This window comes from Amphibalanus amphitrite, unplaced genomic scaffold, assembly GCF_019059575.1.
Source record: "Amphibalanus amphitrite isolate SeventyFive unplaced genomic scaffold, NRLGWU_Aamphi_draft 001130F_arrow, whole genome shotgun sequence".
In the NCBI taxonomy this organism is placed as follows: domain Eukaryota; kingdom Metazoa; phylum Arthropoda; class Thecostraca; order Balanomorpha; family Balanidae; genus Amphibalanus; species Amphibalanus amphitrite.
In genome coordinates this window covers 203,775-228,427 of record NW_024882624.1, presented here as the reverse complement: position 1 = coordinate 228,427, position 24,653 = coordinate 203,775, and the positions used below count along the sequence as shown (strand labels likewise).

General features: G+C 48.6%; 4 protein-coding genes across 5 annotated transcripts; 1 reads left to right on the top strand and 3 right to left on the bottom strand.

The window, feature by feature from the left end:
- Positions 1–3,118: 3,118 nt before the first annotated feature.
- On the bottom strand, positions 3,119–8,642 carry LOC122370405 (nucleoporin NUP145-like). Of its 2 annotated transcripts, none has more exons than XM_043345972.1 (2): positions 8,296–8,642; positions 3,119–4,456 (listed from the first exon to the last, which is right to left on the bottom strand). In XM_043345972.1, the coding sequence occupies exon 2, from the start codon at positions 4,452–4,454 to the stop codon at positions 3,951–3,953; it is 504 nt and encodes a 167-aa protein (XP_043201907.1). In that variant the 5' UTR covers positions 4,455–4,456; positions 8,296–8,642; the 3' UTR covers positions 3,119–3,950. The 2 variants fall into 2 exon arrangements, with proteins under 2 accessions (XP_043201907.1, XP_043201908.1); XM_043345973.1 differs by lacking the exon at positions 8,296–8,642 and adding an exon at positions 5,806–5,918.
- A 5,309-nt stretch (positions 8,643–13,951) lies between these two features.
- Positions 13,952–17,389, top strand: LOC122370404 (endoglucanase E-4-like). The gene is made up of 4 exons (XM_043345971.1): positions 13,952–14,263; positions 14,731–15,562; positions 15,729–16,000; positions 16,560–17,389. Exons 2-4 carry the CDS (start codon positions 14,738–14,740, stop codon positions 17,239–17,241), a joined length of 1,779 nt encoding a protein of 592 aa, XP_043201906.1. The 5' UTR covers positions 13,952–14,263; positions 14,731–14,737; the 3' UTR covers positions 17,242–17,389.
- A 583-nt stretch (positions 17,390–17,972) lies between these two features.
- On the bottom strand, positions 17,973–20,145 carry LOC122370397 (endoglucanase 15-like). The gene is made up of 3 exons (XM_043345960.1): positions 19,318–20,145; positions 18,878–19,149; positions 17,973–18,654 (listed from the first exon to the last, which is right to left on the bottom strand). Exons 1-3 carry the CDS (start codon positions 20,143–20,145, stop codon positions 17,973–17,975), a joined length of 1,782 nt encoding a protein of 593 aa, XP_043201895.1.
- A 1,991-nt stretch (positions 20,146–22,136) lies between these two features.
- On the bottom strand, positions 22,137–24,613 carry LOC122370403 (histone-lysine N-methyltransferase SETD1B-like). Its single transcript, XM_043345970.1, has 3 exons — positions 24,110–24,613; positions 23,313–23,568; positions 22,137–22,878 (listed from the first exon to the last, which is right to left on the bottom strand). Exons 1-3 carry the CDS (start codon positions 24,128–24,130, stop codon positions 22,592–22,594), a joined length of 564 nt encoding a protein of 187 aa, XP_043201905.1. The 5' UTR covers positions 24,131–24,613; the 3' UTR covers positions 22,137–22,591.
- Between the last annotated feature and the right edge of the window lie 40 nt (positions 24,614–24,653).

Genomic DNA, 24,653 nt, shown 5'->3' with positions numbered 1-24,653 from the left:
ACATAATGACGTCACTTTCAGTGACTAGGTAATCCCTGGACATTATGAACTCTGGCCCATTCAAGGCACTGGCCATTTTGAACACTGGACACATCGTGCCCTGGACATTATGAACCCTGGCCATTTCGAATACTGGACACATCGTGCCCTGGACATTATGAACCCTGGCCATTTTGAACACTGGACACATCGTGCCCTGGACATTATGAACTCTGGCCTCTTTGAATATACCCTATCTGCAGCCAGTTGGCCACATTTGGACCATGCAATCCCTGGACATTATGAACTCTGGCCCATTCAAGGCACTGGCCATTTTGACACTGGGCATAGCGTACCCTGGACATTATGAACCCTGGCCAGAATGAATGCTCCCCGTCACCTCCCACCTCCGCCAGCGCCAGGTCGTACCTCAACACGGAACAGGCCGTGCCACCTAGGTGCGCCGGGGAGAACTACAGGTCGCATAGTGCCACCAGATGTCGCGCAAACACGACAGGCGCAGATAAATAGATTTTAGATCGTGGGTGATATATTGTAACAGCGTTGATTTCTACCATGCATGTATTTTAGCAACTAACAGCATGGGCGCAGGCACTGGAACCACAACGGCTACCACAACTGCACGTAAGTATGTATTTCTCGAGACCATGTTTGGGCCAGAGTCGCGATTCAACGCATGTCGGCTCGCATTAGCCGCGCATTTGCGGTCTTTTCGTGGTTTCAAGCTTTCAAACATGTGATATGATGCTGGTGCTATGAATAAGGCTGGGTGTCAAGGTCACCTGAAGGTCATGTTAACCCGCGCCCTGCTGGGGGGGGGGTGTTTGAACACCCCCCCCCCTTGTGGTTTTTCGCGAATATCTCAAAAACGGCGGCGCGGAGCGCCGCCGTTTTTGGTACACCTTATCATACATCAATTCTACACATTTTGTGAAAATTTCAGACCAAGGTCATTCAAGGTCAGGTCACCAGGTCACTTGAAGTGACATCACCTCATAAAAAGTTTCAATGTCTGTCATAGCTACACCGAGTGACCGATCGCTTTGAAACTTTCAGCGATTGCTAAGAGCAATAGCATGTACAAAATGTATATCTCAGAATTTTGATATCGATGACCTAAGGTCAGGTCAATTTTGCGACCTCCCCATTATAAGTCAATGGGAGAAAATTGAAATGCGCCTCCTTTGGACGAAAGACATTATAAACACTCCCAAACACTGAATTACAAGTGGTTTAGACACACTGAACATGAAAACGGTGTCCGTGACCCCTGTTTATGCCCTGAGGTCATCTTAGGTCACGAATGGTATCTAACAGTTTTTCGCAAATAACTTTTGATAGAGGCATGCTAGAGCGATGAAAACGCCTTAGATGTGTTCAGCTCGACAATACGGATCGACTGATATGCAACATGACCTTTTCCGGTCAGGTCATGACCTTGACCTGAGGTCAAATTTTCAAGTTGACCTTTCAAGGTCAAGTTATAGTTCATTCGATGCGTCTTGACGAGAGGAACACGATGCCGGTAAAAGTAAGCTCGTACAATGCTTGGGTCAAAAGTTATTGCAGAAAAACTGTTTCCGAAAAAATCGTCTATTTTTGCAGTTTTTGCCCCCTGCAGGCAAAACCGTTGACGCTAGGTCAAATCTGAGAGTATTACTCAGAAAGGGCGTTAATAGGGCTATCGAATGCGCTTTTCCGCGGCGCTGTAGCTCTATTGGTTCCCGAGTTATGCGTTGGCTTCTTGGAAATTTTCGACATTCGACCTGGAAATCGGCGAAATTTTGCCTTCAATGACCTCTGGTGACCTGACCTTTGACCTGACCAAAAAATTGACCGAAGTGATTTCCTCATTATTTTTGACGCTCTTTCGAACGCCGCCTTCCGCGTATCGCTACGTGGTCCAGGAGCCGAGTTAGAAGGGGGGGGGTGTTCAAACACCCCCCCCCCCCCAGCAGGGCGTGGAAATCCAGGACCCCCAGCCGGGCGCGGGTTAATGACCTCAGTTCACTTTTTAGTGTTTTATACGTTTCTAGGCTAGTTTTTTTTTAGCTGAATTCGAATTCAGCAACCATATGAACATTTACGAAGTAGTTTTGGTGCCTTCGTAGCATGTTACGAAGCTGTCAGAGACGGTTGACACCTGCTACGAATACCCGACAGGACCCCTACTGGTTGACCTTTTATTTCCTGACCTGACCCGAGCTCGCCTAAATTCATGAAGACATCATCGGTGATCAAAACTAACATGATATTCGTGATCAGCACCCGCCCGAAACCCCCATAGAAGCCACAATTCACGCGACATTCCAACAGGTCCCGATTCTCCCGAATTTTGGGTCATTGAGTATTGACCTGACCTGGAAGGTCAACCGATGGCCTAGGACCTTAAAATTGAGTATCATCGGCTTCCTCTCGGCTCGGGCAACACGCTCGTTCTTTTCTCCGCGAAGCTCTAGCTCGATCAGGGTCCAAACGCGAGGGGGGTCGCATCCCCCACACTTGTGCCGTCGAAGGACGCAAAATGGCCTGTGCCGGCGTGGGTTAAGCTGACGGGGCATCCTGGTAAGAGCTTCGTGCTGACACTGACAGCCCAACCGAACATATGTGCAGTTTTTTTTTTTTTGCATCAGCCGTGCACTCTGACCAGCCGCCAGCTATTGAAGTTTTCGCTTAGAAAGTTTCACTTAAACCGGAGGCTCTTCACCAGAGCGCGGATGATTGGGTTCCAAAGCCACACACTACTCAGATTAATTTTTTTCACCGTGGTTAAAGCAGTCATTCTGCATTACTCAACATCCATATGAGACGACTGGTCTTTGGAGAAAAGAGGTCACGGTTTTTTAAACACCGAGTGAGCACCGGGCCTGCGGTTTAGTGACAGCGCAGTACAAAGTGCGGTTTGGGTATACGGCAGGAGAGGTGAGGTGATCAACCTTTGCATTTGTGGCTATCACTTCTCTCAGTCTGCAATTCTTATACGGCTTTGGTTCTGCACAGCATGTCTAATGAAAATTCGCGAATGAGGTAGTATGTCGATTGAACCTGGGCTTCATCATACCTTATCCCTCAAACCATGATTGCATCTGCTTCGTTCATGCTTTATAAACTCAGGAAAAACAGCCAACTCATGTATTTAACAAGTCAGAAATCATAAAAAACAAATCAGGAAAGGCACGATCAAATAATCAGCAAAAAAGCTGAAACAAAGTGGGATGCAATACGTTTTGATATTAGTTCTGAAGCCGGTGTGAAAAAGACGGCTATAACGACGGCATTTCAACCTATTAACAACCAGGCTCCTTGACCATATTTTGAATCTGAAAGCTGAACTGATTTCTGGAACACGCAAACAGTTCTCAGATTCCTGAGAAAAGGCACAACGGCGTTGACATGATAGATATGGAAGACTGCAAGGTGAAATGATGATACATTCCAGGCATGCGTGCAGCATACTTGCTGACATGCGCACTTCTATCCGTAATAATCTCATCACGTTTCCAGACACCCGCGTTGTTAAATGTACGGCGTAGTTACATACCAACAACCACTAATCACTAGTTTTATCACTTTTTCTTCGCACGACCGTAAACTTCTCCGAGTACGGCCATTTTTGTTGATAACGTCATACGCTATACGTTGAGTTATCGCTCATCATTGACGTCGATTTCGAACACCGTTGTCGGATATCGCTCGCATCAAATTTGTTCAGAAACGCCGCGCATCATGCGAACGTTTTACTGTTGGCCTTGGATGTGCGCTATGCAAATCTAACTGCACATTTCCACAACCGGCTCTATACAGTCAGTAACATCGCAACTTAATCAACTGTGCAATCCATCGTTCTTTCCCTCTAAGCCCATCATTGCAACATGTTGTCATTCAATTCCGTGTTGCACACAACGTGACAGCCTTTCCCACTCTTCACTCACTCCACCTGCACTTAATCTCTAACCATTGAGATTAGCGGCGAACGAGCGATTGATCTGATTGCTGAGCCTGTTAAAGAAGCCGTTGGCGTCGATGCTGTTGAACCCGTTGCTGCCCGCAGTGCTGAAACCAGACGTGCCGCTTCCGAACCTGTTTCCTCCAAACCTCGAGCCGACGCCGTTGTTACCGAAGAATTGCGTCTGTGGTCTAAACTGCGGCACCCGAGGGAACGCGATGGGCCTGAAGTTGAAGTTGAAAGACGGCACCCGCGGCACCTGGAACGGCCGGAAGGAGCCGCGGTTGCCGACGCCGCTGTTGAAGCTGCCTCCGCTGTTGAACGTCTGTCCCGTGCCGGTGGTGAAGGAGGTGGTGCTTGCTGGGCGGTTGTTGAAGCGCGTGCTGGTCGTGAAGGCGGTACCTCCGCCGCCCGGACCGCCTGCCGAGGCTGAGGACGATTGGAAGGTGGCGCAGGAGCCGAGGCCGACCGTCGCCAGCAGGAGAGTCAGGTGCAGAATGGAGCCCATGGCTGTGAACAGAGAACATCGGGTCAGCGACCGTGGTGAATGAGTGGCTCGTATTCGTAACGACAGGCAACTAATCGGCAACTCATTGTGCTGGGAGTGGGAGCGGTGGATCGTTAAATCGGAGAATGGTGGGAAACAACACCGCATCATCTCCTCTCTCTCTCTCTCTCTCTCTCTCTCTCTCTCTCTCTCTCTCTCTCTCTCTCTCTCTCTCTCTCTCTCTCTCTCTCTCTCTCTCTCTCTCTCTCTCTCTCTCTCTCTCTCTCTCTCTTCAACAAAAGTTGAAATTTACGTCACTTACGACCACGGACCAACCCAACATAGCTTTAAAACGATCTTGAGCTTTCTGTTTCTGTTGTGTTTGTATTCTTCATTTCGGTCGTTAGGACTTTATTTACAGCCCCTAAATACATCTCAACGATACGAGAACAAGTAAGACCTTCTCCAAACTAAAGAAATTCTTAGGAATTAGTGTATTATGACGTACACTATGATCGTTTCACTGCGTCGGACAAACTCTAATCCCTGCTGTTGGATCCGATGGACGCGCCTGTCTCTGAGATTGGGCTTTCCACAGCGTGCTAACCTTGATCAAAAGGCACGCTGTCGACAACGAAAGCCGGACGCAGAATTCGTGACGATGAGCTTCACGCAACGTTCCCGTGGTTTTCCTCGCGTTATTTTTTTCCAATTTTTGACATAGCTGTGCGCTAGTGGAATGGCCGTTATCTATCGTTCTTCTAAGCTGATGGGCCAAAGTGAAGGCCAAAATGGGAGGAGCTCTCTGTGGGCGTTCCATTCAAGACTATCACCCCACTAAACCGGTTTTTGTGGCAAACCTGGACGCCCGGACAGCACGAGAGGGCAGATCACGCGGCTAGGTAGCCTTCTGAACACGCCAGGCTGACCACAAGTCGCCTGCTTTTTGCCTCAGAGGCGAAAATCCTATGGGATGGTGTGCGCTGGTGGACGCCGGCACTTTTGGAGTTTCTCTGGAAAGCCCGTCCTCTGGGCTTTTACCGACGCATGGCGCTATGACAGGTGTGCTGTGTTGGAAACGGCACTGCCGACGGGAGAACAGTGGTATTGGGCGGAGAACAATGCTCAAATGAACGTGACGACGCAAACTCGGGACTCAGTGCGAACGGCCGGAACAAACAGCACGGCCCATCAGCCGGCCAGACCGGATCTAGGCTTTTCGACCGATCCGCTGCGGTTTGTGTGGTGGGACAATACGTAATGCAGCTCCCATCACTACGGAAAACGCGAGAATCAATAGATGGCCCGGGGCCGTGTATATACGAAGCTGCGATTTGACCCCTCCCCATCCAGGGTACATGGAAATACTTACCCAATCCGCCTCCGTCAAAGCATATCACATCTTCAAAATCTGAACGTTCCACAGGAAATGTAGACCCGATCCGCTGTACTACCCTCTCTTATCTTGCGCTCCCTCAGCTCGCAGTCTTACCACCGCCTGACTGCCCAGGGCCATGTGACGAAAAGCTCAGTGTCATGTCTCACTACCAATGCCGACTTGGATGTCTGATATGTGGCTTAGACGTAGCTGATGATTAGGCGAGTTCCCTCAGAAGCACCTCGAGGTAGCAGCAGTTACAATGTAATATGCTCATAATGGTGACTATTGTGTAAAGCTGCGACTTTATGCACCGAAACAATGCATGTAGATTCTACATGTAGTGCATGCATTGTCATATTTGATGTTAGTTATTCATCCATCCCGATATTTGTATTACTATCTGTTTGACTGCACCTATTTGACAGCATGCTGTGGGGAGACAGTCATGAGCGACCCGGATTAGTTATGGATAGGGATTAGTTTCAATTGAAGAGATGCGCCGTAACGGTCACGTTGACCGGACCACTTGTAATCCCCGCGGATAAACTGTACCGGTGTGAGAGTAATCTAAATCCCCTGTAGATATCTATCAGTGGTTATATAATAAATGCATCACGATTTACGCGAATCAGTCTTGTCCTTGAACGTGAGTTTCTTTTAACAGTTATCTTACGACAGAGGTAAATTCGGCGACATGCGCTTTTCCTGTGCTCTTCCTGAAGTGGACAATGGACGTAACGCACGACACAAGTCGTATAAGGAGTTAACCATCAGTTTGTTCACTGACCTACCGATTTAACAAGGTCAAGCTGTTTGGTTGACAGAAATGACGCTTTCCTGTCTTCCGTATAAGGGAATGAGCGTGTCTTTTGTCAATAGCTGAAACAAGCATCCACATCCGCTATTGGTAGCTTAAATCGTGATAGAAGAGAAGCCAGATTTTCCCTTTATAGGCATACCTCCCGGCGTATTGCAATGTCAAAACGGCATTTCATGTGCTCAACGATGCCTTTACATAATATTTTGGGAGTACAATTAAACACCCCTATGCAAAAATCTGGCAAATAAAGCGTATCATCTATTGCCAGATTCTGGTGGTATTGTTTTTCTTTAGAGTTAAGCCTGTATTTAAATTTCACCACAATTTTTTTCTAGGCAACATCGCAAACAGGTCCGTAAACATTAGAAGAGAGTGTTACATCAATTGCACTTTTGAGACACTGACACTTCTTAGAAGATGCCGAAAAGCGTTCACTTGCAAGCGTTCACCGAAACGCTTGCAAACTATACGTAAATGGGTACGGCAGAAGCTGGTCGCCAGACCACGACTATCCTTGGCCTGAATGTCAGAAACCATGGTGACCGGCCTATCCGAACACTTCGTGATTCCTGTAGACACTATAACTCTACAGCACTGTTGCACTGCTGGCGTCTTACATTCCAAACAGCGCTCTGACACAAGTGAATAAAAATACATCGTTTATGGCGTTAAATGGACGGAAACAGCGTGAAATGAGACGTCATGTCTTCCGAAGTCACGACATCGACTGAATTGTGGTAGGAACAAAAAAGCGGGAAATGCCATTGTGCATGCCTCACGACCAATACAATGCCTACACGTGAGTGAAACATGGCTGTTTCAAGTGAACACCTCTGGAAATAACCTTCATGTAGGGCGAATTTACGTCATCAATACTACGCAAGATGTTGTGAAGAGATGGTCATCACGGAATGTCCCGTGGCTGACAGAACGATAAGGAAAATATTTAGGTTTCAATGTCGGCTTTATTATGGTTAGATCGGTACTGCAATTCACAGAATGGCACTACGACTAATAAACCTTTTTGACGCCTTGTGGGTACACAAAAGCGTCCCAATTAACGTTAAAGTAGTCAAGAAAAGGAGCAATGGAAAGTGGATAACAGCAGGGATGATAAAAAAAATGGTCTGCACTTGATGCAAAACTACGGTGTCCATATTGATGTGGAGATAATCACATAGTAGGTCCAATAAGCTGCTTAGTGCTTATCCAAGAGCCGCAAACTTTCAGTCCTACTCCTAAATGATCTTGCCCTTGCCAAGGTGACCACGAGACGTTGCAGCGCACAAAGCTCTGTTGTTGGTAAGCCTATGGTAATTTTGAGTTATAAGGTTAAGCCTGTTATTCCCGATTAGTAGGTACTCTTGTTTGCGATTACCCTATTGAAAATATGCCGTATTGAAAATACCAGCCCATCGTGCAACATCACTTAAGTCCCCGCCCAGACACTTTTTCTTGTTTGATGCTGTGTGCACCGACCAAGCTCACGAAGCCGCACAGGTCACCCTCATAAACATTCAGCGACCCAATCTCCAAACCTTACGCCATACCCGTCAGAACTTCGCACACCATGACACTACGCCCCAGTGACGTTCACTGCACTCAACGTCATTACCTTTCACTTTCGACAAGAACAGTTACCCTCGCCCTCGGTCACTCACCTATGCTTCCCACTCCTCTGATTTGATCTTCCCTTCTCTCTCTCTCCTCTCTTACTAATCCGCACCTCTCCCTCTAACACGGGTCCAGACCAAACACTGAGCCGGCTGTGGGGATCCGGCTCACTTATGTAGGAGTGCAGAGGGCGCCGGCGACAGGCCGGGGCTGTGGAACGGCCGTCCAGGCACCGGGGCTGTGGAACGACGACCCGTGCGGTGGAGGTCCCAACTCCAATGGTAGCCGGAAAATGAAAAATAAAAATGTCGTTGCTACATTTTTAATATGATCATATCACCGTTCTCGATAGAAAACTTAAGATGTGACGTTGCTAAAATATCCCCTTTTATTCGCTTTTTTTGGCACAGGATGGCTCTTGTGACGCCGATTTTGGTGCCGTATCACCTGAGCTGACACCCATAAGCTCCGCATATTTTAAAATTGTGGCCACGGATCACTTGTTCAGGTCACCAAGTTGAGGCTCAGTGGTTTATGAAAAAAACTGCGCGCTAACGAGATCGAATGACTTCCATCTCCCTAAGATATTGATGAACATCTGCTGTACGTATTTATTGCGCACAAAGCCAATATACGAATCACGCTGTTTGACCTCAAATGACCACGTGTTCTGCCAGTGCCCTATTAGATGTAGTAATGGTTGCAAAGCAAAAACAAATGCTCATTAGGTATAGGGATAGAAATACAGACACGAGAGATAACTAATTGGAATTTGAAACAATTGCATCGATGCAGTACACAATGATGTCATACAGACTAACGACGATACAGAATTGATGACAGCATATTTACTGGCCACAACAGCCACGTCAGCGGTCACACCCCTAAGATGAATTGGTGCACTAAATGTCAGCCACTTAGATTGGCATATCGCACCGCATTGTCACGCACCAGGGGCCTCGTGAGGGCCGGGGTGGCTTCTCCTCATGGGACCTGCAGCATTTCAGGATTCAAGAGGGCTTGGTGTGCTTCCGTGTCCATTCGCAAAGAGAGAGAGGAATGCTGCTCAGTGCTTAGAGCGGAGCTGACCCTTGACCTTTACCAGGTTACCTGGCCTAACTTCTTTCTTGGTCGAAGTTTCCGCTACCCGGGATGCTTACTCAAACCCACAAATTGTTAGGACCAAAATTCTTCCTAAGACAGCAGCAGCGAGGACTTTTCAAAACAGCATGTCAGACTTCTATCAGCATCCTGAATCGAGGAGGGCTCTGCAGCAGCACCCCTTGAGACCGTTGGCCGTTCTTCGGTACTGCTCAAACCACTCCGACCGGACGGCAAACCGATCTGTCGGCTGGCCGCTCCTCTACGACGCTCACCATTTTTTTTTTTTTTTACGACGGCACTGGCGCTTCCGTCCGTCGTGACGCAGTTCCGCGGGCCGCCGGATGTGACGCCCTCAGCCCGCGTGACGCGAAATCGTGACAGCTCATGGACATCGGACACACCTCGAATCACACACAAACGGTACTGGTAGCAGGAGTCGTGTCCACAACTGTACTTACATCGTCCATCCTTAACTTCGTCATGACTCATTCCACAGCTCTGAATTCTCTAATTCATGAATTCGCTTGGTCATAGCGAGCAGTTATTGAAATTATCGAATTGTTAACGCTTAACCCTATTAGTGGCAGGGGGGGGGGGGTTGTTTTTATCCACCCCTCAGGTTTTTCGGGAATATCTCCGAAACCGCAGAAGCTACGATGCTGAAATTTTCTGACTTTTCCTAAAACTAAATTGGGCACATTCCCTGAAAATTTCAAGTTCATAACTTTACCAGGGGCGGCTCCAGAGCACTGGGAATTGGGGGGTCCTATTCGTGAAGCGAGTCATTTGGGCGAAGATCACGATGCTGCACCAGTTTTACGAACAGTGAATGAAAGGTATCATGTGATAACATATACAAAGTTATTGTGCATCCTCTTTTGACACGTTTTTGCTATACCTAATAGGCGGATCCAGGCGTCCAAAAAGGGGGGTTATTTTTTACCTCCCAACATAGGTGCCCTGACACCGCCTATGCATGACCAATACAATTTTAGTCGCTCTCTCATAAGAAAATTGTAACATAACAAGACCATTGCCACCCTTTTTAGAAACAGTACCAACAAAAACCTTATTTACTATACTTTTTGTGTACCCCCAATCTCAATGATCTGTATCCGCCTATGATTTTTGAAAATGCATATTTTCAGGATCCATGTGAATTCCTGGTTCATTCTCTATCGATCGGCAAAAGTTGCGTTAAGATTGGTTCAGAAACCTGGCCGTGAGAAACAGTCTAAAATGTATCTGCAATTTGCCCGTTTTTACCCCCCTCTACCCCCCCCCCTAATGACATTTTTTTTTTTAGAAATGTAGATCTCGTTGAGCGAAATCGAATGCCGTTTGAATTTTGAAAATCGGCCCGTTAGATCTCGAGATATCAAGGGGGGGGGGTCGTAAACAGCCCCCCCCCCCTGCCACTAATAGGGGTAGCCAGGAGCCTGCCACTAATAGGGTTAACAGCATTGATGGGCATAATGAACGAGCCGGAGGGAACAGTTCGTTTCAAGTGTAAAAGTCAATGGGTGATTTTATGCAGCATTGTTTGGTCCTGGTATTCATCAATGCACTATGTAACAAACAACCATGGTTCAGTTATTTCGCATCACATTTTCTATCGCGAAATGTCTATCGAAATGTTTGAGATCAACCAGACGAGCAACGCAGGATCAGTCCAGCTCCCAGTCATCTGTTATACCTATCGACTGTTATGATGTCACTTATCGAGTTCCAGACCTGAGACCAGCGCCTCCACGGCAGACGCAGCGGTTTTACTGCGTCGATTTCGCTGTAACCGGTGCAGTGTTCGATGAAAAGTACCTCCCGGCGCCCCGCTGCTCCCACTCCTCCTCTCTCCCTCTTTCCTTCTCATTCACCCACGCCCAGATCAGCCTACTCCCTCCTCTCTCTCCTCTCTCTCTCTCTCTCTCTCTCTCTCTCTCTCTCTCTCTCTCTCTCTCTCTCTCTCTCTCTCTCTCTCTCTCTCTCTCTCATCCCCTACTCTTCCCCATCCACCCGCGCCCAAGTCGTGACTGCAATAGAGCACGCTCAGGAAGGGACGAACGCTACACCGCCACGGGGATTTCCAGACGCTCGGGTCTATGAAGCCGAACTGCCCGTCCCATGGGGAGGGAGGGGCGACCATTGTCACGACCAAGACTCCTCGTGCTGGAGCGTGAGGCGTGATGTAGCCTTGAAACCAGAGCAGGGGGGGGGGGGGCGTGGCAGAACGAATGATCCGGCGAATGAACTACGCGTCGTGGAGGAACACCTAGCGCGCTTGGGTTCATCCGACGCCGGCGCTAAGTGATGTGTTTACGCCGGTAGTTTCGGTGAGCGCGAGCTTGGACTGCGGGTGGTACAGGTGTCAAAGGGTGCACTGATGCGCTCGCCACCCGGATGTGGTATATCAAGGTTGAGCAATCCGTGTTGTTATAGGTAATACCGTTAGCTATGTCGTGTTGGAAGGGAAGCGAAGGCAACAGACGGGCACAAATAAAGACTTACAGAATAAATATAGGTAATGTCTGTCTAAAAAAATGAGTAGGAATTATTTAGTGAATTCCCGGCTTGAGTGGTTTCTTATTGATATAAAAAGGAAATATCCGAATGTCCGAGATTGGAGATAAGTATTTCAAATTGGAGATTCAAACAAAATATCATAAAAACATAGCCTCTGCCTACCTTTGCCATGAAAATTTCATCGACGCGCCTGTGGATGCCTCTTATAGCATATATGTCGGTAACACCTAAAGCCATAACCGCCAAAGGCATGACTATATATTACTGACCGGGCCGACGAAATTATTTGGAAACGAGGTTTGCAAAATTGACGGAGGCCCGAGTGCGGAGCACGAGGGCCGGAGTCTAATTTTGCAAGCCGAGTTTCCAAATAATTTCGTACGGCTGAGGTCAGTAAGATTTTTCCTACATGCCGCATACCTGCTAAGTAGTTTCGACAGGTTTTGGTCGTTTTGGTGACATTTTTATACAATTGTTTTGTCCATAATTTCCGAACATGGTGATTGCGCTACTGCTGTGGATAAAGCTTGAAAGGAAATTTATAGAAGAAAATGCATCAAAATACCTCACTTCAAAAAGAATCGCGTCTGAAAATATCAACTCAGAATGGCACAACAATTGGATATCCAAGGAACATCATGCATGAATAATTTGCCACGACATAAGAACAAGAAGAAGGTAGAAGGTATAATATTCCTAGTGATTAAACGTGAATTTTCCAGTGCTCTTGCAAGAATCTTTTCTTTATTTATGTGATCGTACTTTGTTGATGACCTATGGCTAAACTTTCGTGAAATACATTATATTTTCCATATTTTACATGTTTGTTTTGAGGAAAGGACTACAACCGTCAAATAATAACGCAATAACTTACGCCCAAGGTATCAGTGGACATATCAAATGAAGATAAGAAACAAGCGATAACGGATTTCGATTAATAGAAGCATATCTTGCCATAATTTCGGCTTTGTAACCAATACAAAGTATTTCAAACCCCTTGATAAGCAGAGCAGATATTTTTTACAAAAAAATGTTGGTTTTCTAATCTTACGCGGCAAATATCATGCAATAATGATATCAATTATACATTTCCTATCAATTATACCTCTGGGCTAATGCGATAAACTGTAGTTTAGAGGTCATTGCCCTGGGCAGTAAACCCGGGCAGTAAACTTTTGTTTCCTGCCCGGCCCTATCAAATAACATGGCATTTTGACACCGACAGTTTCTTGGTCATAGTTTTACTGCCCGGCTCGTGCTGTGCTTAAGACATACCCCGGCATGTAGGAAAAGACAAACAGGTAAATTGAGAAGATATACAGTTGTCATACATCATCGTTGTTGATCTATATTCAGCAAAGGTCATCTCCGTCGGAGCTGTCACACCACCGCCGCTTTTTCCCGCTATAGGTACGTAGGAATCCGACTTCCTATGAGATGCCCGAACCGGTTCGCTCTGGAAACGGACCGCAATGACTTGCAACTGCTGATGCCTTTTGACTACTGCCGTAATGAATATGAGAGTGACATGTCCAAATTAGACAATTTTAGCAACGAACGATTTTCAAATGATACGGCAGCCTTATACACCGAGCTGAAAAAGTAATATTTCGGAAACTGCTAAAGTTAAAGCCTCTTCTAACCAATCCATTTTTTTAGTTTTACGCTTAGATGCGAAATATCGATTCTTAGCCGGGAATGTAAAGTTCGCCACGAATCAAGTGTTGTTAAGTTCCTACGCTGTCGATGAACGCGGCTCACATCTCGCCGCAGTGTTCCCGGAAGGCAGCGTGTGTAGGTACACACGTTTATCGTGTTTTCGTGCGACACTCCCCCGGCACGTGACCCAGCCCGGCGCCACCTCCTGAAGGTCAGCTCTTGATGACACCTGGCGTGCGCGAGCCCCCATCTCGAGAACGTCTGATTGGCGAAGAGGATCGACAACGCCCCTGTCTAGTGTTGTGTAATGAAGCCCATCCAACACCCCTGGCGCTTCTCGGTTCGCGCTGGAGAAGAGAATCTGGGATCGGTGAAGCTATGTCGTCCTGTTTCACCGCTCTCATTTCTCTCACAGTTCTTTCACTGTCTGTCGTCCTTTACATCATCAAATATGAATGTCGAGTTACTTATTATATGTATGCAAGCTCCGGCGGAAGAAAGCTTCCATCTCCTTAAATAGCTTCCACGATTCAGCAGCGGAGGACTTCGGGCGCACGACCTTACTGGAGTGCAACTATACGATGGCACACTCTCGTTCGGTGACCGGCTCCCACGAGCCATGGGAGCTGCCCAGATGCGCCGGGCGTCCTGCCGCGTATAAAGAGGGCTCGACTGTTTGACGCCTCAGGACTCCGTGGGGACGGACTCATCGCGGGGCCCCTACACTATCAGGTAAGCGAAGGTGTACCATTAATTTCAAGGGACCTTTTGGAGCTTGGTATGTATTTTGTTTCTGTCTACATTGTTTCAATTAAAATAATATGCATCTTTTACATAGACGGACAGCATCTAAGACGTCTTTAGACTGTTTCAAAGCATAAAATAGTTGGGTTGTGCATTTATTGCCATCACTGTGGGATTGTTTTCCAACATACCTAAGTCAACTCAATCACCTACTAATCGCCCGAGGATTCACAGTTATGTTAGCCTCAAAAGTTAAAAAGGTAGGCTATGGGCTTCAATGGAGTTTTTGGAACGCTTTAAAAAAACAGCCCTTATCTACTAAAACGGCTAAATTTGCACAACGGGAAAATACAAGCGCTAGATGTCTGGAAAAATATATTTACGCATAAGTTTATGACACAACTTATGGATTATGCGGCGGTGGCAGCTTCATAATCATTTTACTTTGCCGTCAGTTCCAAAATGGCGGTCGCTGGGCTGCTCCTGCCGCTACTGGCAGCTGTTTTCGCGCCAGATGTTGTCAGTGCGACGGGAGCGTGCGCCCAAAAGGGCATCATCGACGAACACACCGTCTGGAACGAGGGCATGTCGGCCAACCTCAACATCAAGTTCCCGAGCGCTGTCACTAGTTGGCAAGTGAAGATGACCTTCGACCATGCACTTTCTGACTTCGAGACCTGGGAAGCCATTGCCTCAACTACGGACAACGTTCTCTATACCTTGGACAACGCGCCATTCGATGGGAACCAACCGGCTGGAGCCGAGCTTTCAATCGCCTTCAACGCCTACTTCTCCAGCAAGGCTGAGGTCACCAGCGTGACGCTGAACGGCGTCGAGCAGTGCGGAGGTGGAGGCACCACGCTGCCGCCGCCGACGGGCCCGACCCAGCCCCAGCCGACCGGGGGACCCACCGAAGGACCCACCAAGCCTCCTCCACCACTACCTTACGACTACCAGGAGGTGCTCGAGAAGTCCCTCCTCTTCTACGAGGCCCAGCGCTCTGGCCCTCTGCCTCCTGACAACAGGATCCCGTGGCGCGGCGACTCGGCGATGAACGACCGCGGAGAGAACGGCGAGGACCTGACCGGCGGCTACTACGACGCCGGCGACCACGTCAAGTTCGGATTCCCGATGGCGGCCTCCATGACGGTGATGGCCTGGGGCGCCATCGACTTCGCCAGCGGCTACGCCGGTGCCGGACAGAGCAACTACGTCAAACAGGCCGTCAAGTGGGGAACCGACTTCTTCATCAAGGCGCATGTCGGTGACACAGACTTCTATGGTCAGGTGAGGGGACGTTGTTGAGGGCTGACGTTTCAGAAATCTGGGCAAATGTTCGTTTAAGTTTTTCCGGGAGCTGTGCGACTCTTTCTTCATCTGAGGCAGATTCCTTTGAGTGTGAGGATTAAGGGTCTCAAACTGATTGTCCCGCATACTGTGTTGTACTTCGCAGTGTGGCAACGGAGATGCCGATCACGCCTTCTGGGGCCGCGCTGAGGACATGAACATGGACCGTCCCGGCTACAAGATCACGGCTGGCGGACCGGGCTCTGACCTGGCCGGAGAGACGGCTGCCGCTCTCGCCGCTGCCGCCGTCCTCTTCAAGGACTCTGATCCCGGCTACTCTGACACTTGTATACAGCACGCTAAGCAGCTGTTTGAGTTCGCTGACGGACATCGTGGCAAGTACCAGGATTCTATCTGGGACGCCAGCAACTTCTACGGGTTAGTGAAATCGGCACAAAATCAACAAACGGCTGTAAAATATGCTTCTTCAGCAGGTTTCTATAACAGCAGGTGGTTTTATAAGGCCGTAAGTCTCATCCATTCCTTTTAGAGCGCCATGCCTCAATTTTAACTGCTACAGTGCATTACTTTATACCTAACATCCGAGACAAAGCGTTACAAAGGTCTTAAATATATAAGGAACGTAAATGCCACATACATTCGGCTTATCATATGAGGCAGGTGCTCAATTCTCACACTCCTGGGCCTCACTTCAAATCTTATCATGCGTCTCTCTCATGACTAGTGGCCGTGAACCTGATGTTGACACGCCCCCGGCCACTGCTGAATTTTTCCCAGTTCCATTGGTGGGCAGGATGACAAATAGAAAGCACTTGTAGCTCTGTACCAACTACCAACCCAAACCTGTTGTCAAGAGTAGGGAATTCACTGCCAACCATGAGATCTTCGGGTGAAAGGTCCTCACTTTTTGTTACAACAGCTTACTGCTTTTCGCTATAGCATGGCTCTAAAACTCCGTAATCTCTCTATTTTCCAGCTCCAGTGGCTACGGTGACGAGCTCGCGTGGGCGGCGGCCTGGATCTACCGCGCTACTAACGACCAGACTTATCTGGACAAGGCCAAGGGCTTCTTCCAGGAGTTCTCCGATCTGAACGGACGTCCCAGCGAGTTCTCTTGGGACAGCAAGCACGCGGGTGTTCAGCTTCTCATGTATCAGCTCACGGGTGACTCCTCGTATGGATCCATGGTCACCCAGTTCTGTGACTGGGTCAAAAACGAAGCGCCGCGTTCTCCCAAGGGCATGGTCTACCTCAATATGTGGGGCTCCCTCCGGCACGTGGGCAACGTGGCCTTCATCTGTCTGGGTGCCGCCAAGAACGGTCTCAACTCTGATGCCTATAACGACTTCGCCATCCAGCAGCTCAACTATATTCTGGGCGACGGCGGGCGCAGCTACGTGGTCGGATTTGGCAACAACCCTCCGGTGCGCGCGCACCACGCCGGGGCTTCGTGTCCGGACGCGCCGGCGCCCTGCGGCTGGGACCAGCTGCACACCTCGGAGCCCAACCCGCACGTGCTGTACGGAGCTCTGGTGGGTGGGCCCGACCAGTACGACGCGTACGAGGACAACCGCGACGACTACATCAAGAACGAGGTGGCGTGCGACTACAACGCTGGTTTCCAGAGCGCCATCGCCGGTGTTTTGTCCCTTTACTAACTTGGGTGATGCCTCGCTTGGAATTGTGGGCACATTGTGATATCGCTGTGACCTGTGGTCGCCCTGGAAATGCATTTAAAAACTGTTCAAGTTCGCCTGCCAAAGTTATTTAGGGGAAGTTCGCTTACCAATAAATGTCAACAGGGTGGTTGATCTTTAACGATCTTGAGCTGTGGGTAAACCGTGAGAGCTACACATCTCCGTTTCATCGCCTGATGATCTTTCCCTCAATGCATACAGCCAAGAACATATTCAATAAAGGCGTCTTATAAACGTAAATAAACGAACGTTTGGCGTTGGAAGACGATGGGTAGCAGCGACATCGCTAAAAAGCATTCCTTCCACTCTTTGCATATGTTGAGTTTGAGTGAGGCAGGGGCAGGCTGAAAACTTTGGGCCACTGACATGTTTCCTTTTGAATTTGCCAAGGACACAAGAAGGGATGCACTGTGCAGTGTGCATGGTGCATTGTGCATGTCTCTATATTTAGAAATCTCCGATATCCAGTAAAACATTGAATACCTTTAGATATCTGTATTTACTAGCATTGAACAAGAGAAGACGAGATTTACTGTCCAGCGGACACTACGTGTTCACAACTAACATCAACGCCAAACCATTCAGCATCCTCATTTTTTGACAAACGTCATCTAATCATTTTCCAAGAGTCTTCAACTCGTAACGATCTCCATCTCATGCTGTTGGCAATTGGCGGTCCGCAGAATAGGTACTCATTCGAGAGACAACACGCCAGCAATGGCGCTCTGGAAGCCAGCGTTATAATCCAACGCCACCTCGTTCTTGACGTAGTCACTTCGCTTGTCCTCGTACGCGTCGTACTGGTCGGGTCCGCCGACCAGAGCGCCGTACAGCACGTGCGGGTTGGGCTCCGAGGTGTGCAGCTGGTCCCAGCCGCAGGGCGCCGGCGCGTCCGGACACGAAGCCCCGGCGTGGTGAGGCCGAACGGGAGGGTTTTTGCCAAAGCCGACCACATAGCTGCGCCCGCCGTCTCCAAGGATGTAGTTGAGCTGCTGGATGGCAAAGTTCTCGTAGGCGTTGGACTTTAGTCCGTTCTTGGCGGCAACCAGGCAGATGAAGGCGACGTTTCCCACGTGTCGGAGGGAACCCCATTGGTTCAGATAGACCATGCCCTTGGGCGAGCGTGGTGCGTTGTTCCTGACCCAGTCACAGAACTGAGTGACCATGGATCTATAAGAGGATTCTCCAGTGAGCTGGTGCATGAGAAGCTGGACACCTGCGTGCTTGCTGTTCCACGAGAACTCGCTTGGCCGGCCCCGCAGGTCTGAGAACTCCTGGAAGAAGCCCTTGGCCTTGTTCAAGTAGGTCTGGTCGTTTGTAGCGCGGTACAACCAGGCTGCTGCCCACGCGAGCTCGTCGCCGTAGCCGCTGGAGCTGATGAAAGAAGAACAGTCAAGCCAGTGAAGCGTTACAGAACAAGTGACCAGAACCCTATAAACGTAAAGTGACCAAGGCACTGGAACCACATACAAGAGCGAAGATAGATTATTTTCGTAAGAAAGTGGCAAGACTGACACGTGGAGAATAAACCAGTGAGGTCACCTAAAGTGCAAGCGACGGATACATCAAAGGCTTGTGCTTCTTGTTCCTTTCTTACCTGTAAAATTTACCGGCGTTTGGGATCGCGTCCTGGTACTTGCCACGATGTCTGTCAGCGAATTGGAAGAGCTGCTTCGCGTGCTGCAAGCAGGTGGCTGAATAACTGGGATTTGAAGTCTTGAACAGGATGGAGGCAGCGGCAAGAGCGGCAGCTGTCTCGCCGGCCAGGTCGGAGCCGGGCTTAGAAGCCATGATCTTGTAGCACGGACGGTTCATGGTCATGTCCTCGGCTCGGCCCCAGTAGGCGTGATCCGTATCACCGTTACCGCACTGTCAAGGGGAACACGGGACTGCCAGCTTGAGACTCCCAGCGTTCACACTAAGACACATCTGCCTCGGATGAACAAAGAATGACTCAGTTTCTAGGTAATTAAACGAACATGTATCAAGATATCTCAACCTCATGCCTTCAACCATGTCCCCTTTGAAGTTCCTCACCTGGCCATAGAGCTCCGTGGAGCCGACGTGCGCCTTGATGAAGTAGTCGGTCCCCCACTTGACGGCCTGCTTGACGTACTTGCTCTGTCCGGCACCGGCGTACCCGTTGGCGAAGTCGATGGCGCCCCAAGCTAAGACGGTAATGGAAGCAGCCATCGGGAGGCCAAATTTCACGCGATCGCCGGCGTCGTAGTAGCCGCCGGTCAGGTCCTCCCCGTTCTTTCCTCGGTCGTTCATCGCCGAGTCACCTCGCCAAGGGATCCGGTTGTTCGATGGTAGACGACCCGAACGCTGGGCCTCGTAGAAGAGAAGAGACTTCCTCAGCACTTCTTGGTAGTTGTAAGGGAGGGATGACGGAGGATTGTTGGAGCTGGCGCTTGGAGTCGTGGTCGTAGTGGTCGTGGTTGTGGTAGCTGCAGCCCCTCCTCCTCCTGCTCTACCTCCTCGGCATTGCTCGACGCCGTTCAGCTTGACACTAGTGACCTCAGCTTTGCTGGCAAAGTGAGCGTTGAAAGCGATGGACAGCGAAGCCCCAGCTGGCTGGTTCCCGTTATAGGGCAGATTATCCAGCGTGTAAACGACGTTGTTGGATGTCGATGGTGTCGCAGACCACGTCTCAAAGTTAGTGAGGGCGCGATCAAATGTCATGGTTACTCTCCAACTGTTGACTGCTGACGGGAACTTGATGTTGAGGTTTGCGCTCATCCCCTGGTTCCAGACAGATTTCTCATTGATGACGCCACTCTGAACACAGGCGCCTGCTGCTCTTACGACAATGTTGCTGTTTCCAATGCTCAGCAGCAGCAGGGACAGCCAGACGCCCGCCATCTTGGAACTGGCGTGGAGCAGAGCTGCGTTGAGCAGGTCGCTAGAAGACGAATGGAGTTATATCGAGTGAAACTAAAATACTGTTAGACATAAGAATATTATACGAATAACGAAACTACGAAACCATTCAATGTTTTACGATTAACTACGGACTGATAACCTTTACACATCCGACCTTTTCCTGGTGCGTGAGGTGAAGCATGCTAATTCTTATCTTAGGTATCACCCAACAACCATGTTATACGGTCCAAATAAACCGAGGGAACAACCCCAACCAGGCACCAAGGAATAAAGCAAAAGTTCCTACCTGTCTCAGGTAATCCACAGATATAATTCGGAAGCCGTCACTACCCGTCAACCGGAGACGTTGCTCCCTGCAGTGCTGTAGATCGCATAGCCCGAAATCCGTTCAGTTGCCCAACCATACCGGGCAAACTGACATTGATTTGATATGAAGGGCAATTCAGCCGTGTCATGGCAGCCCGGTCATGAGGATGCCTTGGCAACGAACTGTCACTGTGACAGCACGGTGAAGGGAGAGACACGGAACAGCCACATGACAGTCGGCTGTCACAGTTGCTGTCAATTGACGGGGTGAGATGGGAAATGTTGAACCATTGAAACTACGTGGAATCAGCGAATGTCAGTGGTAGGTTATAATATAAAAGTCTTGCAGTTTGCATGCGATTTGTTCCTTTCGCTGGTCCTTCTTGGTCCTTTTGTCTCGTTCTATGATACAGCTATGAGATACCGCATGCTTAACCTTCGCCCCAGTGGGGGGGGGGGGGGGCATATGTTACCACCCTGTGGCGTTTTTCGCGTGTGGATAAAAAACCGCGGCGCGTAGCGCCGCGCCGCTTGGGGTAGCTTTTGGTACATCAATTTTGGACAATGTGTGAAATTTTTGACCCCAGGTCATGTCAGGTCAGGTCACCAGGTCAAGTTAACTGACTAAGCCTAAAAAAGTTTGCAATCCTGTCCAGCCTGCAATGTTTGTCAGAAAGGTTTCAAACTTGGTGGATTGCATGATGTTATGGGCACCTACAACTTGTATATCTCAGATTTTTTATATCCGTGACCTAAGGTCAGGTCAGGGGCGTGACCTTACCATTACAAGTCAATGGAGAAAAATGAAAATGCCTCTAGATCCGTGTCAGTGTGTACGCATAGGAACAGTCCAAATATTTCAGAATCACAATGATTTAGTCCACTCGTGATGACCAAGGTGTCATTTTTGCTGATAGCCTCTAGAAAGGTCATCTGAGGTCATTTGAGGCTACAAACAGTTTTTTTGCCAATAACTCGCGATTGGAAAGAGATAGGACGCTGGGGATGGTCTTATTGTGTTTGTATCGTTGAGACGCATCGACTGATATGCAACATGACCTTTTTCGGTCAGGTCATGACCTTGACCTGAGGTCAAATTTTCAAGTTGACCTTTCAAGGTCAAATTATAGTTCATTCGACGCGTCTCGGCGAGGGGAACACGATTCTGGCAATATCAATGTCGTGGCTTTTTGTAGTCGAAAGTTATTGTCGAAAAACACTTTTCGTAAAAACAGCTATTTTTGGAGTTTTTGCCCTCTGGAGGCTAAACCATTGACCTGAGGTCAATATTGATGATGACCTTTTCAAAAGAAGAGTTCAAAAGCTATCGATTGCTCTTTCATGCGTTTTTCTAGCTACCATAGTTCCTGAGATAGCGGCATGTGTTCTGAGAAATATAATGACATTTGACAAATTTTGACCTTTGATGACCTACAGTGACCTCAATGTCAATATTGCTCTAAGATGAAAATGACCTAAATACTTTCAAACGTACGCATTGAGAGCTGTCGACTGCTTTTTACCGCGTCTTTCTAGCCCTCTTAGTTTTTGAGTTAGAGGTGGGTGGTAACATATGCCCCCCCCCCCCCCCCACTAGGGCGAAGTTGGCTGAGACCGCCACTGGGGCGCGGGTTAAAGGACAGACCGCATGCTAAAGACAGCTGCAATTCGACGTTTTCTTAGCATTTATTTCCATTGCCAGCGCCAAGCACCTTTTGAGTCCTATTAAGTAACCATTATTCTTATGATAAAACGTAAGCTTCACCTAATCTAAGCGTTGCTGCGTATTCAAGTCACCGAGCATTTACGTTCCCCATACAGCTGAGGATCAACCAACCCAGCCGTCCGAGCAGCCTTTCGGGTTTTCTCATCGTAGCGTTTTCTCTCGAGCTAATCTTAGCATCCACCCAGCAAAACCTGGCCGCTCCTCCTCTTTCTACAAGCTGTTTTCAAATAACATCCCATTTCCCAATGCGATACCACGGTAACCAATCCTCTCCAACCCAATCCACCTCACTGAGTCAGCATGGTCAGTCCCTTTGGCCTTCTCATTATCTACGCTACAGGACTTGCTGCGCGGTCAGCACGTTCAGTCTATTTCCTTCAGCCTCGTCATCATCTACGCCACAGGGCTTGCTGCGCGTTCCGGAGGCGGCGGTGAGGCAGGAGGTACTGGTGACCCTGGGGGAACCGGTGACCCAGGAGGCACCGGTGATCCTGGAGGCAGCGGTGACCCCGCCGGCGGCACTGGAGAAATGACCCCGTCCTCTTCGCCACCAGGCGGTGGAGGCTCTTCGTCAGGAGCGAAGGGGTCGGCTATGATGGGAGGTGCTAGAGTCGGACGGGATTTGTAGGCCACCACGCAGGAGAGGAGAAGGAACACCACGCAGGCGATTCCGAAGGCACCTGTGAGATGGGAGAGGCGTGTGACTGGATTATAGAACGATGTGAGAACGGGGATGGACAGTAGAAAGGACGAGGGCAAGCATTGGAGAGGTGAGGAGGAGGCTGGATATGAGTCTGCCCGGTGTACTGTGCAGTGTGCAATGTGTGCACTGTGCAGTGCTATCCCTTATCACATTCATTACATAGAAGCGTGCGATACGCGCTCAGTCGTGAAAACTTGAGGGAATCTATTATTTCTGTCTTACGCAGGAAATGAATGGCGCGGAAATGGACCAATCGAAATTTTACGGACAAAACTCGTAATAATCAGTTACCGTTTCTGTGAACTAAAAAAAATCTGACATTTTACGAACGCAATTCGTAATGACCGGTTACCGTTTCTGCAAAATAAGGGTGTCTTAGATTCCTCGAGATTCCGTCCCAGCCTGCCTCACCTGTTGCGTAGAACATCTCATGCGCTTTCTCCATGAACCAGACGGCCTTCTCGGCGCTTCCCTCGCGGATGTTATCCAGCTTGTCGTCCATGCCTTTGGTGAAGTTGGAGGCCGTGGTGCGGTTCACCAGGTGCACGTTGGAGACGCCCGTGAACGCCTTGGCGACGCCGTAGAGGATGCCGCCGCTAAGAAGACAGAGCAGGGCGATCCCCAGAGCGATACCGGCCAGGATACAGAGCGTGGACTGGCAGCTGGCCTATCAAGGAGCATATTGGCGCAGTCAACGTCAAAGAGCCACCGGTTGCTGCCCTTGCATAGAGTTCAAAACAATCGGGATTAACAATGGAAGACTAATTGCTTACCTACCTAAGCGTGAACGTCACATGTTATAAGAATTTTATGTTGAATAGAATGATAAAAAGGGTAACAACAGGGATACATTAACTAAAATGGCATGCACAAAATGGTTATGCCAGCTTCATGCCGTTAGTGAACAAATGTATCGAAGGTGTCACTCAACATTATCAATTTCCGAGATCATCACCATGTCGAAATGTGAAAGGTCTCGGATCCCAGGTGCCTCAGCGACAGGACAGGATCATATCAATCACTTGGCTGCTAATCAATGACCAACACGGAAGACCCGTCTTGTAACGTTATCTCTTACATTACTAATGAAGCAAGTGGACATGACTTGTCCTGCGGGAGTAAATAGTGATAAAAGATGCCGCAATAAACGGGCAGGGACAGATACATTTTCTATTTAGGTGCTACTTTCACAGGCATTATAAACTTACCCGAATGCCTCCGGATCCCATGGTGACTTTCTTCGCTGGCGCGCAGAGAAAGATGCAATCTTCGAGTCAACACTATTTCTGGATGAAATAGATAAACGTTATGCTTCCAGTAAAAGCACGTTTAAACTTTAAATCTTATTGACGACTCTCTTCATGTATTAAGCAGTGCTAAAGGATCAGTAGCTAAGACGAAACATTAAAAGTCGGTTTTCAACAAAACCTTAAACATAATTAATTGCTAGCATTTTACATAATAAATCGACGATTATAGCAGAAAACTTGTTGAAACTTGTTAAGCAGTAAACACCAACATAACTTTCATCTTGCTTGCTCCTTCTCATCTAGCGTTGCGGTTTATCACCTTTCGAAAGGTAATATTTGCTACACCGCTTCGCCAATATACATTATTTATTTTAATTAATTACCTTAGTACCCATACCTTATACCTTGCTACCTTGGCTACACCGGCTACACCTAAGTTCCATTGGCTTCCATTGGCTCCAAGCCAATATCGCAGTGGGAGGCTATTTTCATAATAAAAAAG

Excerpts from the sequence above, each read along its gene's own strand:
- LOC122370405 (XM_043345972.1), bottom strand. The coding sequence starts at position 4,454 with ATGGGCTCCATTCTGCACCTGACTCTCCTGCTGGCGACGGTCGGCCTC.
- LOC122370404 (XM_043345971.1), top strand. The coding sequence starts at position 14,738 with ATGGCGGTCGCTGGGCTGCTCCTGCCGCTACTGGCAGCTGTTTTCGCG. Across the intron at positions 15,563-15,728 it reads ACACAGACTTCTATGGTCAG|TGTGGCAACGGAGATGCCGA; the intron begins GTGAGGGGACGT and ends TGTACTTCGCAG. Across the intron at positions 16,001-16,559 it reads GACGCCAGCAACTTCTACGG|CTCCAGTGGCTACGGTGACG; the intron begins GTTAGTGAAATC and ends TCTATTTTCCAG.
- LOC122370397 (XM_043345960.1), bottom strand. The coding sequence starts at position 20,145 with ATGGCGGGCGTCTGGCTGTCCCTGCTGCTGCTGAGCATTGGAAACAGC. Across the intron at positions 19,150-19,317 it reads CCACGGAGCTCTATGGCCAG|TGCGGTAACGGTGATACGGA; the intron begins GTGAGGAACTTC and ends TCCCCTTGACAG. Across the intron at positions 18,655-18,877 it reads AACGCCGGTAAATTTTACAG|CTCCAGCGGCTACGGCGACG; the intron begins GTAAGAAAGGAA and ends TTCTTTCATCAG.
- LOC122370403 (XM_043345970.1), bottom strand. The coding sequence starts at position 24,130 with ATGGGATCCGGAGGCATTCGG. Across the intron at positions 23,569-24,109 it reads TGGGATCCGGAGGCATTCGG|GCCAGCTGCCAGTCCACGCT; the intron begins GTAAGTTTATAA and ends GCTCCTTGATAG. Across the intron at positions 22,879-23,312 it reads TGAGATGTTCTACGCAACAG|GTGCCTTCGGAATCGCCTGC; the intron begins GTGAGGCAGGCT and ends CCCATCTCACAG.